This window comes from Momordica charantia (genome assembly GCF_013281855.1).
Source record: "Momordica charantia cultivar OHB3-1 chromosome 3 unlocalized genomic scaffold, Mcharantia_2.0 BLBB01000003.1, whole genome shotgun sequence".
Classification (NCBI taxonomy): Eukaryota; Viridiplantae; Streptophyta; class Magnoliopsida; order Cucurbitales; family Cucurbitaceae; genus Momordica; species Momordica charantia.
In genome coordinates this window covers 16,062,468-16,082,387 of record NW_028275161.1, presented here as the reverse complement: position 1 = coordinate 16,082,387, position 19,920 = coordinate 16,062,468, and the positions used below count along the sequence as shown (strand labels likewise).

At 32.2% G+C, this 19,920-nt stretch overlaps 2 protein-coding genes and 1 pseudogene across 6 annotated transcripts; 2 read left to right on the top strand and 1 right to left on the bottom strand.

Moving 5' to 3' along the window:
• The first annotated feature begins 2,169 nt into the window (after positions 1–2,169).
• On the top strand, positions 2,170–5,261 carry LOC111012744 (Calcium-binding EF-hand family protein). Of its 2 annotated transcripts, XM_022286998.2 has the most exons (6): positions 2,170–2,910; positions 3,484–3,530; positions 4,298–4,473; positions 4,564–4,582; positions 4,838–4,960; positions 5,163–5,261. In XM_022286998.2, the coding sequence occupies exons 1-5, from the start codon at positions 2,517–2,519 to the stop codon at positions 4,946–4,948; spliced, it is 747 nt and encodes a 248-aa protein (XP_022142690.1). In that variant the 5' UTR covers positions 2,170–2,516; the 3' UTR covers positions 4,949–4,960; positions 5,163–5,261. The 2 variants fall into 2 exon arrangements, with proteins under 2 accessions (XP_022142690.1, XP_022142689.1); XM_022286997.2 differs by having other exon boundaries at positions 2,171–2,910; positions 4,838–5,261.
• A 2,382-nt stretch (positions 5,262–7,643) lies between these two features.
• Positions 7,644–10,756, bottom strand: LOC111012635 (Glycosyl hydrolase superfamily protein). Of its 4 annotated transcripts, none has more exons than XR_002601606.2 (4): positions 10,522–10,756; positions 9,016–10,046; positions 8,002–8,928; positions 7,644–7,918 (listed from the first exon to the last, which is right to left on the bottom strand). XR_002601606.2 is itself a non-coding variant. In XM_022286859.2 (3 exons), the coding sequence occupies exons 1-3, from the start codon at positions 10,574–10,576 to the stop codon at positions 8,872–8,874; spliced, it is 1,143 nt and encodes a 380-aa protein (XP_022142551.1). In that variant the 5' UTR covers positions 10,577–10,756; the 3' UTR covers positions 7,644–8,871. The 4 variants fall into 4 exon arrangements, 1 of the variants encoding a protein (XP_022142551.1); XR_002601607.2 differs by having other exon boundaries at positions 7,644–8,297; positions 8,377–8,928; XR_002601608.2 differs by having other exon boundaries at positions 7,644–8,297; positions 8,451–8,928.
• Positions 10,757–18,586: 7,830 nt separating this feature from the next.
• Positions 18,587–19,560, top strand: LOC148212469 (25S ribosomal RNA; annotated as a pseudogene; the record flags this gene model as incomplete).
• Between the last annotated feature and the right edge of the window lie 360 nt (positions 19,561–19,920).

Below are 19,920 nucleotides of genomic sequence, written 5' to 3'. Positions count from 1 at the left end.
TTTTGGAGAATAGCAAAAGTTATTAGCTATGTCAAAATAGAATCTTGGGTTACTAATAGGTGGAAATTTATTAAAGTGACTTTTTTATAGTTGAAATAAAGTGAATTATACTTTGATTTGTTTTATCAATTCCTTCTTGATTTGCTTTATTATTTGAACTGTATTTAGTAATTTTTCTATTGATTCAATAAAAAATTGCACATTAATCCTCGGGATATTAATCATACGTCGAAAGATATCTATGTATATGTTTTCAACGAAAAATTTTAGAAAATGATGTGATTTACGAATTAATCGTACATTTCTTTTTTTTTTTTAATATCTTAAAAATATTTTTGTGATTAGTTCTTTTTCTTTGTAGATTAGAATTGAATGAGCAATTAGAAAAAAGAGAACTTTCCATTGAAATTCACAAAAAAGAAATATTCTTTATGATAAATTTTTAATAGTATTAAATAAGATCACCGTTGTAACAACTAATGAATCAAGTTTTTTTTTTTTTGATACAATGGAGGTAGGAGTTCGAACTCATGACTTTTTGGTCAGAGATAAATGTCTTAACAACTTAAACTATGCTCGATTTGGCAATGAATAAGTTACAATGGCAATTGTATAGAATAGAATGTTAATGTTATATTTATGCTAAAATTAGGCTTATTGAAAGTGTGGATGGAGGAGTTATTTTAAGAGATTTTCATTAATAAAAATCAAATGATGAGTCAAAAGTACAAAATTTGAAAACTTTCCGACTTCAATTCAAAATTTTGAAAGATTAATAAGACAAAAGTCTATTTATAACAAAATCCTTTTCAAATTTGGCTTCATTGGAAATAAATTTGAAAAAAAAAAACTCACCTATAAATATTCAATTCAAAGATAATATAATTAAGGTTAAATTATAAGTTTGTTTTTTTTGAAGTTTCATAGTTACTATTAGGCTTCAAATGTGTTCTAAATTCTAATAAATTTTTTTAACTATTAATCTTCGGTATAAATTTCAAATCTTTTAAACACTATTTGAAATTAAAGGACCTAAATTGAAAGTCATGAACTTAGTATACACATTTTAAAGTTGGATCTATTAGATACAAAATTTAAAATCTGAGGATCTAATAGATACAAAATTAAAAATTTAGGAATCTATTAAATTATTTTAAAGTTTTTTCTTTTTAATTTCTTGGAATTCATGTCGTGTGACTTACGTTAGTAGATCTCTTGCTTAGGCCGAGCAACACATTATAGGATTCGAACACAAGATCTTACGGTATGTGATACCACAATAAACCCTTTTAAAAGTTTAATTAACTATTAGAACACAACTCACAAGGTTCCTTGTAATTAAACATTTAATTAATTTTTTCTTTTTTAGAAAAACATTTAATTAATTTAATAGAAGTAAATGAATAAATAAAACCTCATGTGCTTTTGCAAAAAAAAAAAAAAAAGAGCAACATATTATTTTCCTAAAAATTCGGGGGAAGTGCATCCATTCCCATCCCGACCCCAATTTTGGAAAATTTTGTTAAGAGATACGAAAATAAAATTTTCCAAGGATGGAAAAAAACATTTTAAAGAGATAAAAGAAGATTTAGAGGGAGAAAAGTTAGTGAGGAGCGATGAGACCAGAGAGAATATTTGTTAGAGAAAGAGAAAGAAAGAGAAATTTTAGAGAGAAAAAGAAAGAGAGTTGAGAAAAAGAAATTTTAAAGAGAAAAAAAAACGAAATAAAAGTATATTGAGATGAAAATTTTAGAGAGAAAAATACAATCGTCTTAAATTAAATCGCTAAAACTCCTCCAAATAAAGCAAGTCGGAATATTACAATGACCAACACAAAGGATCAAAGTCCTTATCACTCTGCCATTAATTAGGGGACTAGTTTTATTATTTCTAAACTCGACCTTCTTTTCTTTTCTTTTTTAATAAAAAAATAGTCATGCTTTTAAAACATGTACTTTTTTAGTACTATATAATAAAATCAATGTATTGATATAATAAATATTCATGAAACATAAACATTAGCATCAATCAATCAATATGAATATTTTCTCAAAAAAAAAAAAAATCAATCAATATGAATATAAATACTCATAAATCATAATAACATCCATGTCGCTATTTAGAAAGTGAGAGTAATTTAATTATTAATTGGTTTAAAATATCGAAATCTCCATTTTGAATATTGAAGCACGTTTTTTGAGGAATTGATCGGCCGAAGATTTGAAGAAATGGACGCGAAACAAACGAACAGCAGAAAGAAATCAAACCCGTGATCTCATCTTTCATTGAATCGAAGCAACCGCGTCTTCTTTCTACAGAATTCGTCTTTGATTTTTCCTTTTACTTCCCTCTGTTGCATCAATTTTATCTTTTTTCTCTGTCTTTCTCCCATCTTTTCCGTTTAAATTCCCACGCACGAAACCAAAAGTTGCTCCCCAGATTCGAATCCCCTTCTGATTCAATTTCTTGTTCTAACCCATCTTCTAATTCTCTCTTGCTCTTCTTGTTGGCCATCAATGGCGTCCTTCTTTGGAAGATTTACTTCCCATTCCCATTCCAATTCCAATGCTCCATCCGCTCCATCCGCGCCGTCACCACCGCCCGCGCCGGAAACCCACGACCAGGGCCAATCTCACGGGACCGCCGCGCAGTATTACTCCGAACAGCAGCGGCCGCGGCCTTATGGGTCTGATTATGGCGGGGTTTCTTCATATGGGTCCTACGGTTTTCCGCCGGGGACAAGCCCTGAGGTCATTAGGAGCTTTCAAATGGTGGATAGGGATGGAAGTGGATTCATCGATGAGAATGAATTGCAGCAAGCCCTTTCTTCTGGGTACCAGAGGTTTAGTCTTAGAACCGTTCGTTTGCTCATCTTCTTATTCAGAAATCCGGTTGATTCCACCAGAATGGGTGAGTTTCTTCTTCTACTTCTTCATTCCTTCCTTAAATCAAAATCTCGATGTTTCCTTAGATTCATGGTTAAGTTACACGTACAATCCAATCCCTGTTTGGGTTGTGAATATTAGAAACTTAACCTTGATTTAATGTGGCAAATGGGTACAATCACGAATTCTAAATTTTACAATCATGCTCATTTAGAATCGTTCTCTCTTTCAAAAGAATGCCGAAAATTCAGACATAACTATCAGCTTGTGATTTGAGTTTGTGGCCAAGTTGAATAAGCAGTGGCTCTCTTGTTTGATTTTTACCAAACTACAAATAAATAGGAAGTTCAAAAAAGGAAATTGAAAATGAAGAAACTTGTTTGTTGTTAATGTTAACATTAATACAGCTAGATACATTATATCTGGATTCCTCTAAGTGGTTTTAGGCTAACTAGTTTGTTTCTTTTTAATATATTCAAACGTTGACAGAAATTGTAAACCTAATTTAAATATTAATAACTTCTCGGTCAAAAGGTTCAAATCTTGACCCTACATTTGTAATATTATATTGACTAGAGTTTTCCGGTGGCTGTTGCAGGGCCTAATGAGTTCGCAGCAATATGGAGTTGTCTTGGCCAATGGCGTGTAAGTAATGTTTCTGGCTATTTATTCTGTGATTACTTTCTTTCTTCTCCATTTTGAATGCATAATTTTTCTGTTTTTGCTGAAACTTATGTAAGAAAGATGATGCCAATGAAATTAGAACTTCTAACTTAAAGTAGACAATTGAGTTCAAGTTCCATTATGAACTGCTTTATGGATATAAAGAGTTGGCGGACATATTGTTGATCAGCTCGTGACCGAGTGTTCGAATTAAAACCATTAAACCATTTTAAGACACCTGAAACGTATTTTAGTTGATCCATTAAGTTGTTGGCATCTGATGTCTATGTAATATCTCTAATAAGAATTTTAACTCATATGATATATCTTAGTTCAAAACTTGGTTTCTTTCCCATTTTGTTTCTTCATTAAAAAAGAAAAACTCTCTTGCTTCTATAGCTACTGGTGTTAGCACATGCAACATGCAACATGCATCACTTCTCTTCAAGTTGATGGTTCTTTTTCAAATTCTAAAGATCTTTTTAGGACAAGATTTTCTAGATGTTTGGGAAAAAGGTTAGATAAGTAGAAAACGGAGCAACAAAGCAACCTTTTGATCCAATAATTCAGAGTCGCTCGGTGGTTTAATATAGAACGTCCTTATTATGACATTTTTATGTTGTATACAGAACAAGTTTTTTGTTTGCCTTTTCCCCATCGAAAATGAAAATTTATTTTTGGTGATTTGTTTCTTTTATGATTATCCATATTGTACCCAGTGAGGCTAAGAACGAATATCTAATTTGCAGGCCACATTTGAGAGATATGATAGAGATAGAAGTGGGAAGATTGATGCATTGGAAATGAGGGATGCACTCTATGGCCTTGGCTATGCAGTTCCATCTTCCGTCCTTCAACTTCTAAGTTCGCTATACGATGATCATTGCGGCGGTCGAGTTGAATATAATTTTGACAGTTTTGTTGAGTAAGTGCTTCAAAATAGTTGAATAGTTCTAGCCTTTTATGATCCAAAAGCCTTTGGTACTTACATTTTTGGTTTTGTGTTTCATTGCAGATGTGGCATGATAGTAAAGGTTAGATTGCTGACCTTTTACTCCCTGTTTTGAAATACGACTCCTCTAATACCGTCACGTTAACTCGACCATATAATACTATAGATACATTCTCATCGAAGTATCCAGATACGTCTTCAAATGAAACCTCTGGCATCAGTAGTTTAAAATTTAAATATCATATTCTTAGTAACAGGCACATACTTTCAAGTGTAATATGTGATGTAGAAGACTGATACCGACCCTCCTTCTAAACCAATTTTTACAAAATTTCAGGGCCTGACCGAGAAATTCAAGGAGAAGGATAGGAACTACACCGGTTCTGCAACGCTTACATACGAAGATTTCATGTCAACGATCCTCCCTTTCCTCGTATCGTACAGTTAAAAGCCCCGAAAGGTGAAAAACGTCTCTTCATTGGTTTGTTTTCTTGAAGTAGTGGAAGCTGTACATTCAGGGAAGCTGCTGTTTTAGACCAAAAAGTTCATATATGTTGGCATGGGAGGGTCTTCCCTGTACAGATTAATTTGTTTGTTTATTTGTTCTTCTGTTCTGATTCTGTCTGCTGAGTAGAAGTCTTTTATTTGTTGGTTTTTTTTAGGTTATTTGTGACTCATTTCAATCAAGTTTCGGAGCTTGTACAAGAAGATAAAGAAATATGTTGCTATGATTTATTTGAGAGAGTTGATTTTCTGTGCAACCTCACTCTCACTACTCTATAGTCTCTCTCTGTTAGTGGAGCTTAGTTCAGTTCATTTATTCTTAAAGTTTATTTTGAAGTTTAATTTTGTGTTAAAGGTGTCGTTTTTAATCACCCTTGGAGGATTGGCAACTCTCATTCTTCAGATTTCTTCAGAAGTTGCATTTGTTGTCAATTGTGTTTCTAATGATTTCTATTAGTATATAGAAGGAAAAAGAATAATGGTTAGTACCAAAAAAAAGTTGCAATATTTATCCAAGTTTAAGGTTGAATCATCTCGATTCAATTGCTAAGTTCAGGGTAAAAATTGAATTTATTGCTTTAAATTTTAAATGATGAGGTAATAGATTGGTTTATGTTCGATTTAAGATTTGCTCTAACGAACTTAAGGTAGGCCAATTTAGTATAGGTCTAAATAATAGTTTGGGCACAGCTTAGGCTGAAAAACTTTTTAGGTTGGTCGATCCAATGATGAGATTAACTCTCTTAAGAGTCATCTTAAGAAAAGTGCCTACTTGAATGCATATTGGGTCTCGGCCTTCGACCATGCCCATGGTAGCCCTATCATATATGACGATTCAGCAAGCAACACATCCCCTAGGATAAATTTATAATAATTTTTTTAGTAAAACAAATGTGGAAGTGATGAATTTGAATCTCCAACGTTAAAAAGGAGTTATATTCATTTATCGCTCAGCTATATATTCCTACAAGGAGTAGGATATTATTGTCTTATAAAGATTACAATATTGTTTTCCTACAAGGATTGAGATATTTGACCTTGGTGTTAAGCTTTTCTGTTGAAGAACAGGAGGATCGATTGATCTATATTTTTTTTTCCCAACCCTGACTACAATCATTTCATCCATAATTCTGGATGAAAGTAAAAGAAAAGAAAATGAAAAACTTGTCATCGTCCCAAACAAATAATGTCGCTCACATGGGCATTCTAATTCATATACTAATAGGTTTAGGTAGTTGAGTAGCTAGAAATTAGTTTGGTCCCAACATTATTTAATGTAGGCTGTGGACCCATCTTTCTAAAATTCAAGCTCTACTTCAGCTTTGGAGGGTTATTTATTTATTAAGTTTAAATGAAATAATTGAATTAGTAATAAAAAATTTGAATTAATAATCAGAGCATTTCTCATAAAGACAAAAATGATAACTTAAAAAAGAACATTAGTTGAATGTTATTCCTTATGAATGGAAAGTGATTCCCATTTTCTCCAATTATATAATAATTCTTTCAAGTTGGGTTGTAGTGGTTCAACGTCATTATTTTCTTAAATCGACATGTCGGTTTAGAGTTAAAATTAATTTGCTTCGAGTTAATTGATACTGTAGTTATTACATTTAAGATAATATTTTTAAGGCCAATATCATAGTTTCCAAAATTTATAGATTAAAATTTTTTGTTGAATTGCTAAAGCGAGTATAGCTCAACGATAATTGACATATATTTCAAATCAAAAGGTTGTGAGTTCGAACAATTTGTGAATTTAATTGCAAATAGTCAACCATGTCATTTGTCTCGTCTAAATATCAATATATATATATATTTTTTAAATTGTTATCTTGTTATCTAATTGAGAGAGCAACAACCTACCATTAGAAGAAATGACAAATCAAGTGACGTAAGGTGTTGATTTGAAGCAATTCTTTTTTTATTATAAATCAAAATTACTCAATTATTTTGATCGTGATATTTCAGAAGTGCTTAATTTAAATTTTATTTGAATAATTGATACTACTAAGAGAAGTATCTATCTTATTATCAATTATGAGAAGGAAACACTAAATTACAAAGGAATAGAGAACAGGAAAAATGTATGTTCAATCCAAATTAGTAAAAATTTTGCGCAAAAAGAGATTATTTAGAGATTTTGTAGAATTGTAGATCAATAGTTGATGTTGTTATGTTTGAAAATTTTGTAGAATTGTGGAGTCAAATCATCATATATCTTCTTGGAGTCTAATTAAAACCCATTTAATTTGACTTTATCCCGATAAAGAAGCATGGCAAGAAGTAGTCACTTCTCAAACAAATAATGATATGAAGTATAATTATCGAGATTCTCGATTTTATGAAAAGATAACAATCTTGAAAAGATTATAACAATTGATTTTGATCCTTATACTTTCAAAATAGCCACCATTTTGATCGCTGTCCTTTCAAGTTTTATTTTAATCTTGTACTTTCGAAACATTTCTTTTGATTCTTGTACTCTTAAGAGGGGTCAGTTTGGTCGATACATTTTCATTCCTATCTCATTTATTTTAGTTACTTTCAAAAAGTCCATAGACTAAAATAAACATTTCGAAAATACATGGACTAAAATGGAAAAAATTGAAAGACGTTGGGAGATACAAAGACTAAAATAAACAAAAATCGAACAAAGACGTGTGGACTAAAATATTTCATCATTGATATTACATCACTACTTTTTAAACCTAAAAGATCCATTTAACTACCTCCTCCTATTTTATGAAAATATCACAAAAATTAAAAGCATACTCAATTCCTTTATCTGGAAGCCACTCAAATCTGTTCCCATGCCTCCCTTTGAAAAAGACAGCCACCGCCTCATATAGAAATGGGGCTCTTCTTTCTCCTCATATGGCAATGGTACCATTTAAAAATAAAAATCAAAGTCCTGCTAAAAAGACATCAAAATAAAATAATAATAATAATAAAAACTTATCACAATAGAAAACAGAGGGCCAAGGAGAAGCTGACCCTTCAACAGTTCAATGGATTCAACACCAAAAATCATCTGGTAAAATCAGTAGCCCCCACCAAAGAAGCAGATGTCAAAAGTCAAAAGAGAATGCGTATTTGATTACTCCACCAGAAGCAGATACCCAACTTACGTTCCTTCAAGGAATAAGAACAAAGGAAGGAAAAAGTCCACAATCTTAGATGTGTCCATCCAACCTTCCCCAGATGGTAACTTTCGGAGTTCCAAATTGGGCAGCTCAGCTCAGATATGTGTTTAGATTACATGAAATCATGTTCACATATGGCTGCTACAGCTGAAGATTACTGGAAATTAGAGCAAGATTCACATGTAAAATGAAGGGGAGAGAGAGAGACAAGAGTGATGGGGACTACCAGAATTTATCATGAACAAGATAGGTTCTTCTATGTTGGATATACCATTAGAGGAGAGAGAAGAGAGACCATACCAATTCCAGATTCTCAGAGAATGAATTGAATGGCCCTTTACGTTAGTCCTTGAGTTCGTGAGATTTAACATCAGATCATCAGAATGGAGCTGCAAATAGAGGAAGAAAAAGAAAACTGTTCCTTCTTCTGGAGCTCAATATTATCCAATCATGACATTGAGAGAGTTTATTAATGAAATAATAATACTTTATTGCCTTTTGAAACTACAAAAAAATCGTCCAATGAACCAAATTGATGATGGGATGGGAAGTAAATATATAATACAGATGGTTAGTTAAGTGCAGCAGCTGAAAGGATCTGTATGGGGTGTGCTTCTCTATAGAGCTCCTCGGGCAATTATGATTTCCATGGTGTCTGATAAAAGAATTCCTATCTATTGCTTGGTGTACCTCTACTATCGCATTATTGATGGTGATGCTCTTAATTGTAGATTAAGCAGGCTATGAATACCATAAACAAGCTGAAAACTGAGAAAACCTGCAAAGAAATAGTTCACAAATTAGATTTTTATTTAAGAAGTAGAAACAGGATTAGGAACTACAAAACAAAGTAAACGGTTCTTACATTTCTTTTGGAAGATGAATACAACAACTCTGGGAGATACCCCTGTAATCCAATGTTATAAACTGGTGTACCATCTGGATAGTAAAGACCATAGTTTCTTTCAGAAGCCGGACCAGGCTTCAGATCCTCATTAAATAGAGCGAAAACATAGATATCGATAGGAACTGATGGCTTGGCCGGGGTTCCTTGTCCATTCTGTATTCTTCTTAGCAAATTACCATTGTACAACCCGGCGTTCTCTGGCGTAGCACCAGCCTCATTTGGATCACCCCGAGATGGCCAACCAGTCTCCGAAATCTGGACTTGAATATCTGTATGCCCCATCGCTTTGATGGCGGCATAAACAGCATCGATTTGAGCATACAGCATATTGTCATAGTGCAAATTTGTAATGGGATCAGTCATCCCTTGATTAGGCTGGAAAAGCACATACTCTAGAGAAACTTGGCCAGGGTTATCCTTGTATGCAAAATAAGGATATGCATTTATAAGAAAAGGCGATTTGACCTGAGCGTGGAAATTGAGAATTGGCTGTATGTATTCAGCGAGATCTGGCCTGAATACCCCAGCAGACGGAGGGAAAGAGTTCCCTAAGATGGTAAGGGAATGAGCTGTGGTAACAGATACCTGCTTATCCAGCCCAAGATTAACAAGCGCATTATAAACAGATTGCATTGCAGGAAGAAGACTAGACCTTAATTGGGTATCATTAGAGCTGAATACTTCATTTCCAACAGTGATGCAGGTGATTTGAGTCTGAGTGATGTGCGTTTGAACATGTTGTTGAACCCAAGCTTGGGCTTTCTGAGGATCGGCCATGCTCTGAAGATATTCATTCCCAAGTCCTATGATGAAATTGACATTACTTCTGGAGAAGGCGAACAGGACATTGGGGTCGGCATCGTACAGTTTTACTCTGCTGATATTTAGACTTTGGAGAAGAATGGCGACGCGCGATGGAGATGGCAGATTATTAGCGATCTGGCCATAGTTAATTCCAATTCCAACGCTCAGAGTTCGAATTGCTGAACCTGAAATGAAACACAACCGGAACCAAATCAGAGACAAGTGTTGAGAATCCATATTCCAAAGAAAACAACTCGTGGTAATCAAATCAAAAGAAGAACGAATCTCACCGAGTTCAAAACAATTCAAATTCCTAATCGACAATAGATCATCTCAATTTCTCAAATATTCTCCAGAGTAGATAAAGTCCTAAAAGACACGGAATATGCTCCGAAACGGAACTCCGTCCAACTAATCGGTAAAAATCCGCAGAGGAAGAAAAAGAAAGAAAACAAAAGCGAGAAGCACAGAGTCCTTTCCGACTCTCTGAATAATTCAAGAAACAAACACAGAATTCAACTTCACAACACAAAATACAACTCATCCAGTCAGAATCTCCATATTCTGTAGCTGATTACATGACTAGAAAACAAAATACAAGTTCCGAAGCATTTCCCGCAGTTTCTAAGCAACCAAACAAACAAGATCCAGAAAGCAAACCTGAAAGAGTGAAAAGCAGCAACAGAACTCGGAAGAGGCGGTGGAAGTTAGCCATCACCGCCTGTAGATAAGGCCAAACCGACCAAACACCGCCGCGCCACCGCCCTCCGCCGCCGGTACGGCCGTGTAATCAGGTGATTGAAGGATCTCCGGCGAGAAAATGGGAGCTAAATTTCATACGAGTTCGCGTTTTATAGGTGTGCAGTGAGAGCTGTCGCCCATGGCCCGTTCGAGAGACGGTGCAGCCGCATCGTCCGGACAGCTTTTATTTGTATTATTTTATTTATTTATTTAGTATTTTTTTTATTTAAGAAAATCTTTTCATTTATTTAATTAGAATTTATGCTAAATTGGCTGTTCCTCCTCTTTAATTTCATTTCACATTGCAGACTTTTTTTTTCTTCTTTTAATGGACATTCACATTGTTGATTTTCGTTTTATAAGAATTATTGAAATAAGAAGTTTTTATATTTTTCAATTTTACAAATATTTATTTTTTATATTTCACAAATATTTTCTCTTTTATCTTTAAATTTCAAAATCATAAAATTAAAATCTCAAAAGTTTTTAAAGTTAAACAACAAATTGATTTTTTTTAAAAAAAAACAACTAACAACAAATTGATTCAACCATTTTTAATTTTTCTTTTAATGTTTATATGATTAGTTGATTTTATAATATTTTTATAAACAAAAAATAATTTTAAACATATTTTATAGGAATGCATGATATAAAATAAATATGTATTTTCAAATATGGTAGGAAACGTGAAATTTTACCAGTAATAATCACAACGAAAATAATGTGACATTTTGAGTGAAAATGATGAAATAATTTTTGTAAACAAATAATTACAAACTACATGCAAAATATTAAATTTTCGTGAGAGACGAATACACACAAAATTAACAAAATATAATTAATATTAGACATAACATCGATGTTAGTAATTTTTAACTTATTTAAAAAAGTGAAATATGGTTGTTTGTTAATTTAAATATTTGTTATGAATTTCATCATTTGATTCATATTTTCATTAATATCAACATTTAAAGCGTTGGTTATAGTTTATTTATTTATAGAAAACACTGGAAAAAAATTGGAAGAAAAACGAAAAATCTCCTCTTACCAAAAATGACTTTGGAGGATGGAGCTAATTAATATGAACACATTATTTTTAAGAATGAGCTAATATGTGCAATCAATTGAGAATAGGATTTGGTAATAATGGTATATAAACAAATAATTGGTTCAATTATGGAAATAAAAAGACAACTTTATAACGTAATTATGGTGTGAATTATGGAATAATTTTTATTTTCGTTTTCATAAAAAGTTGTGTTTAAGAGTAAAGAATTTTACGCGTTATTGTTTATGAATTTCTGTACACACTTATTTCAAGTATTTATTTACTGTATTTTATTTTTAAAGTTAGATTTGTATTTTCTATCTTTGTACTTTGAAACTGCCTATATTCAAAATATTCTAATTATGTTATTAAATTTTTAATTATGCTTCTATTTTTTGTAATAGCATTGATTCATGGAATGTAAGTGTCGTTGATGGATGATTTGGGATGAGGTGACGAATAGGCTTTTGATTTGAAGTGGCTGTTCAATTAGTGGAAGTGATGACCTGTAGACTTTGAAACTTAAGTTACTACTTGTTTGGTCTTAGTTAGTGTCAAATCGAGCTTATAAGTACCTTTGTGATGAATGGATCTCACATTTTTATTGGGAATATTTGGACAGTGCTGTGTTTACTATTTTGGCGCTTCATATATGGTGTGTTCAATGAATTTTACCCTGATGATATTCGTGTTTTCTCGAGTTTGGTGCGAGCTGGACAAGGATTGATGTTAATGGGTGAGTCCTACTTTGCTTTATTCGTCTTCAGCTAATTGTGGCACAAAATACATGTTTTTGACTGGAAAATTACGTTGATAACAAGTGTGACACCCCCTTTTACCAACTTTAACTTTAAATGATATGACATTATTGAAAAAATAAGATGAAAACTAATTAAGTAAGAAAGGATTACACAACAATAATAAAATAGGCTAATTAAAAAATCCAAATGAACTTTTTGTATGATGCGGTAACTATTTTGTTGGAGACAAGTCTTCATCAACCACATATCAACATCTAATAAAACAATGAACCAACTTGAATGTCACCTCTCCACAGAGCCCGAGCTGATCCAAAAGTCCAGTTGAGAAGCCATCTATTGGACGAGTCCACATACACCTCCTACCTTAGCTCTTTGTAGTCTAAGCCGAGCTGAGCTTATAATCTCCATATCAGACGCTTGAGTTGACAGTTGTGTTAAACAGAGAACATATTCTTTCAGGAATTGAACTCCGACACATTCCACGACAATATGTGTGAATCTTGGGCTGTTGGAGAGTCATTGGAGGTTTGTAGGACGCTTCACCTATAAATAGAGACATTCGCCTCACTTTTCAAATACGTGAAACTATATTCTCTCTCGAGTATAGATGGGTCGGCTACTACGTCAAAGTACTTACTTTTTTTTGCACTTGCCAGCACGTTAGCTCGTCCACTGAATCAGCCACTGCCTGAGCCAAGCTTCGCGAACTTGATTAAAATTTTGATCAAACATATATATATATATAATTTAACGGTTTTAATTTCTACGAATAGAACAATAATTTAACGATTTTTAATAATTTTGACATTTTTCCCAATATAATGGCATCTTATTTATAACTTATGTCAAATTACGAAGAAATGGTATGAATTCTGATTATTTATGTGCTTATTAACATGCATTATTCTTTTATTCAACTGATAAATCATATATTCTATCGATGGAACTAGCTATTTATTGTCATAATTTTTTTTTGCTATTTTATATTTTATTAAATAGAATCCAATTATTGAGTTATTATTCCATCACAAACGGTTGTCTCATTGATATCTTTTTATTTGCTTTATTATCTAATTTTGTAAAATAAGTAATAAGTATACACGTAAATTCATCAAATATTCATTCATTTAAGACAATTTCAATTTGTAAGATTGTATGTATAATTAGGATGTCAGAGGCTCTATTTTTTACGGTTAATTTTAACGAGTTTCAATTATATCATATGTTTTTATGATAACAAATTATATTTATTAATATATTTTAATGTTTCAAAATGTCATAGCGTAGAGAAATGGAAAGATGTGATCGATCTGATGAACGACTAGTCTCCATCGTTCAGACTAGATGTCACCGATTTGGTGAATGACGATTCATATAATACCGCCTATTATTAAGCATGTGGCAATTTATATACCTACCACTTATCAAATCGATGTAGCCACTTGCATTAGAATTAGTAGCCACATGAGAGCTTACTCCAAATAAATATAGAAAGTATACTTAAGTTTGAGGTATTCAATCTACGCCAGTCAATTACATATCACCTATAAACCAACTGTAGCTTAAGAATCAAAGAATTTTTTGCCGGCACTACACCAACATATTCCGACAAAATCTATTAGACAAATCTCATCACCTTGAAAAAGGCTGCATTCACCCCAATGTAAAGTACTATGTAACCTGTCACGCTCGTGATATCAGGCTTGATTAACATCGCTCTTCATTCATCATATATATATATTTTGATACAACATGTAGGGGTGGAGGATCGAACTCATAACTTCGTGGTTGGACATATATGTCGATTACCGCTAAACTATGCTTGCTTTGGCTTCATTCATGATATATCATACCAACAACGTATTATTATTCATTTATTTGATGGCTACATAGCGCATAACAACCACGTGTATTAAATTAAATTAGTTAATGATCCACTATACATTGGGAAATTAAATATAATAATTTGAAATGCAAAGTTCATTAATAAAAATTAAATATTTTGAGTAGTAGAATTATGAAATTGAAAACAAATGATTAGAGTAGGTTTGGAATTGGACGATGGCTGATACCTTTTACAAGGTGGACAAAAAGAGGCTGCTTTCTGGGCTTCTTCATTCCACCAATTATCTTATTTATTTATTTATTATTTATTATTTACTTTTTATTTATTTTTTCCTTCAGAAAGATTCCATGCCCGACACCTGTCACTGTTCGCCACATGCTCACCTCCTACTGGTTGCTTATTCAGATTTTATGGTACAAAATATCTTCAGAAAGAAAAAATGAAATCTGATTACTTTTTCCTTTTTTCAGTAAAAAAAAAAAAAAAAAAAATTTGTTGGCTTCATAAACTTTACATAGAATTTTTTGTTTTAAAATGTTAAAGCTCACACCACTATTTTCATATTCCTTTGTCTTGTTATCCATGTTTTTAAAACGAAAATCAAAAGTATTTTCCAAAAACTTATTTTTATTTTTAAAATTTTAAGAATTTAAATATATTGGGAAGAAATGAGAAAAATAAAATAGCGAGAAAATAAGTGTAATTTGTAAAAGTAGAAAATTAAAAACAGAGTAATATGTAATTTTTTGGAGCATGACACGGCAAGAGTTAGATTGGAGTTAATTTGATTTAATTTTTTATAATTATTAATTATTTTTAAATATAATTTAGCTTATCACTTCTTTATTCGTCCGTAGAAGTTATTCATTTTTTGGTTCTCGGAGTCCACTCTTTATTTATAATGTAATAAAAATTAACGTAACACTTTTTTTTTAATTACCGCTAAACTATGCTCGTTTTGGTGTAACACTTATCTTTTTGTTTCAAAATTGTGTGATTTTTTAGTAGGACCTCGTAATTTTTCATACAAGTAGAGGTAAAATGGATATTTAATATTACCAAAATGTCTAAACCATTAAAAAAAGGAAAAGAAAACACACACTAATTTTTAAATGTTAAATAAGTGTTTTGTTATTCACCTCCAATCGTGTTATTAATTTGTAAGGACTTAATTGAAGATTAGTATACGTGTTAGGAATTAAATATATTTGTTGTGCGGTAAAGTCAAGCACAACATGTGGTTCTCTTGAGGTTCAACTCAGACAACAAATCTGAGGAAGGACATGTTTCTTTGGAAGCATAACTCAGCTCGACTCTAACTTGAAGATTTTGATTAGTGAAAAATCCATTGAGATTCGACGGAAGAACGATTCGACTATCAGATGATTTTCCAATTGCCAGAAAAAATTCGTTAAAGGACATACGCTACAATGACAAAGCCGCATTTCCTAGGTCCCCTTTATAAAAGGTTGAATCCTACATTTTCAATGGTGCAAAATCTCTCGTATTAAAGAATAAGTTCAATTCGACACCGACTCAGACTAAGTTCTAACTTAAGCTTCAGAAATTATATACACGAGCAATCATACTAGTAGAAGATTCTATTTGATAGATGCTAAAGGGGTTCATGATAGAATCTACATCATATAGTTTCATATAGTTTGTGGACGCGACACCTGGACTATAATCACGCATCAATAGTATTTAGCCTCATTTTAAGTTATGCTGAGGTTTATTTAAAGGATTTTTATGATTTTGCTCCTTTTATTGCACTTTACATTTAGTCTATGGCATAAAAGTGATGTTATGAGATATGAACATGTGGAGAATAAACAATATTACCAAATACCAACTTACCATCACGTTTTTATTAAAGTTCATTGAGTTAGTAACTTTATTTTAAAAAATATTTGCAGATTATTATTACAAAAAAAGTAATTATAAATGGAATACCTTTTTATAAATATAATTGCAAAAGTGAACATTATTTATTTTATAATGGTAATTAGTTTATCTTTTATGTTGGCAAAATAATTATATATTTATATTATCAATTTTTTTTTTGAAAATTACTCGTATTAAATTCAATTATTAACTTAAAAGATAATCATAAGATAGATTATGAGTCATGTGCATTGTACTTTTTTTTGTGAAATTTAAATTCACCTTTTTAGTGGCAGTTTTATAACAACGTGCTTCAATTATTCTTGGTTTGCAACCACCATTCCATTAACTTAGCACCTTTTGTTTAAAATAAATAAAAAAAAAACTTAGCACCTTTTTTTCCAAAAAAAGAAAAAGAAACTAGCACTCTTTTCATAAATATTTTGTTTCTATCTTTGTCTTAATAAATAATCTTATTTACAAATTATATATTTTTTAATATTGTGATCTACCTTTTAATATTATTTTAAACTTTTAGTTATATTAAAAATTGTTTGGAAAATTTTGTGTTTTCTAATTAAAAAAATTAGTTAAAATTAGAAACATATTTTTGTAAGAATATGATACAATAATAGATAGGGAATTTACCTTTGTGGGGAAAAAAAGATAGGGAATTTAATAATAAAAAAGCCTATTTTCCGAGTACAGATAAAGAAAGAGAAGGTTTGTTAAAAACGATGCCTCGGAAATAATATCTTGAGGGACGAAGAAAATACAAAATAATAAAAAAAATATATGGGTTCAAATTTGGTGGATCCTAAACTTCGATAGGTACAAATATAGATGTTTTAAATGATAGATATTTTTGTTAAAAAATTATTAATATTAATATTATGTCCTGATATTTTGTTGATATTTGATTCTTTTCCTATACTATCAAATCGATTCATTTCTAATATTGATGTTAGACCTTTAGAAGCGTGGTATCATCGATTTTATTAGAATTGTAATATTGATCCCTGAATTTTGACAAAAGTATTTAGTCTTTACATTTTAAAAATTATTTAATAAGTCTCTAATTTTTTTAGATAATATTTATCGATCTAGTTACTTTAAAATGAAAATTAATAGATCTCTAAATTTTAATGAATTTTTATAAATTAACTTTTTAATTTAATACTTTAATGATACTCTAGTATAATATAAAAATTACGTAGCAGGTTAATTTTGGATCGATTTAAAATTTTAATATTATAATCAATGAACTAATAAAAAAACAACCTACTCAACATAAAACTAAAAATTCTTAAAACTAAAAATTTATCTTGTACTAAGAAAAATAAAATAAAATAAAAAATTTAAAGTCCTATTAAAAATAATTTATGGTACAAGAATTGGAGGGATAGAAATTTAAAAGCTCAAGACTTATTTAAAACATTTTGAAAATAGAGATGAAGGGACACAATTCTAAGATTTTTCGATAACTCTAAATTTAATTTTTTTTTTTTGTTTTAATAATAATATTAGCGGGGTGGTGATGACGTGAATGTTGACGAACAGGCACGTGGCTGGCTGCCGTCCTATTCAGAAAAGTCGGTGACACGTCGGCCACACGTCTTTCCAAAAATATCCACGTGTATCGAATCGATTTAATTACGATTTTATTGTGCGCGTGGGATCGCCGACAACTTCGCCGTCCTTTTCAATTTTCTGTCATTTTATGATTACATCCAAATATTCTAATTCTATGTTATTTTTCAAACTATAAACAATTTTTAAAACGTTTTCTCCTTTTTTAAAAATTAAGAACGCTCATTTTTCTTTCTTTTCCCGAGGGCAAATTCGAACTTACTACATTTTAATTAGATACAAGTGTTTAAACTAGTTGAACTATACTCAAGTTGATAAAAGAATTGAAGTTATTAAACTTGAATTTATTTAACGTAGAGAGTAAATCTGAATAGTTAACTAGTCTTAAGTTATTTAGTTTGTGTTTGGAGTGTAGAAACGCTAATATGGAGTTTTGGAGTCTTGAACTCTGTGTTTGGAGTGAAGAGTTGTTAAGTTTGAGATGGTATAAGTCGAGTTTCAATTGTTGATTTACCATTAGAATTAGATTTCAATGATTTTTTCAAATTTTAATTTAAAAATATTTGTCCTCGTCAATTCTAAAATTGAGATGGTTATTCCATTATAAAATTCGGAGTTACATTGTAGGACAAGGTATGTCTATGGATATACCAAGTCGACCCTTCACGAGTTTTTTTTTTATAATTAAGTTGGATAATAAATCTACTTTAGGTTAAGGATCCCACATTGAAAAGAAAATGGACGTAAGACTACTCCTTACCAATTGGTTTTGAGATGGAACTCCATGAATATTGATATTTTACCCATATAATTACATTATACCTTATGTATCATTGATCATCTAATGAACTATCTATTAAGTTTAGGAATCAACACTTTTCGGTGAACTATGCTTGGGCGAAGCTAAAGGAAACTCTGGCGGAGACCAACTAATCAAACTGTCTAGTAGTTCGAGCCCGTGGGCGAGTTCTATCGAGTAAAGCCAATAATTAGAGGCATCGGGAGCGCAATGTCCTCGACATATTCTCAAACTTTAAATAGGTAGGACGACACGAGTGCTTTGTTGAGCTGCGCCACGGAATCGAGAGCTCCAAGTTGGCCATTTTTGATAAGCAGAATTGGCAATGGGGGATGAACCGGAAGCCGAGTTACGGTGCCTAACTACACGCTACCTTAGATCTCACAAAGGGTATTGATCGATTAAGACAGCAGGACGGTGGTCATGGAAGTTGAAATCCACTAAGGAGTGTGTAACAACTCACCTGTCGAATCAACTAGCCCCGAAAATGGATGGCACTGCAGCGCGCGACCTATACCCGTTCGTCGGCGCAAGTGCCAGGCCCCGATGAGTAGGAGGGCACGACGGTCGTTGGAAAACCTTGGGTGCGAGCAACCGTCGGTGCAGATCTTGGTGGTAGTAGCAAATATTCAAATGAGAACTTTGAAGGCCGAAGAGGGGAAAGGTTCCATGTGAATGACACTTGTACATGGATTAGTCGATCCCAAGAGACGGGGGATGCCCATCTGATAGCACGGATCGCACAAGCTTCGAAAGGGAATCGGGTTAAAATTCCTGAATCGGGACATGGCGACTAACGACAACGTTAGGGAGTCCGGAGACGTCGGAGGGAGGGGGGCTCGGGAAGAGTTATTTTTTATGTTTAAGCCCGCCCGCCCTGGAAACGGCTCAGCCGAAAGTAGGGTCCAGCAATTGAAAGAGCACCGCACGTCACGTGATGTCCGATGCGCCCCTGACGGCTCTTGAAAATCTGGAAGATCGAGTGCCTCCCACTTTTTTGTCACGTCTCCAAAATAATAGGCTTATGGAATCGGTTACAAAAATCACCTCACCCATATAAATCAAAGGACTTGTTCTCACAGAGTGTCTCACAGAGTTCGTACATCACTCAGGATTATGACCGAGTCACATATGATATCGTCTGGTAAAGTATTTATCTGATCTTTTAACGAATTTACAAAAAAATTATTAATATTTTGCTGTTTAACCCTATACAAACTCAATGTATACGATACTTTGATTTAAACACTTTCTTTTTGCTCTCTTCCCGCTCTGCCCTTTGATTCGGCACTCTCTTTTTTCTCGACGGTTTTGGTTAGTTTCGCCAGTATCATTTTCTCCCTGTTTTGTAAAAGCCCTAATTCAACCCAAATTCAAAATCAGTTAAATT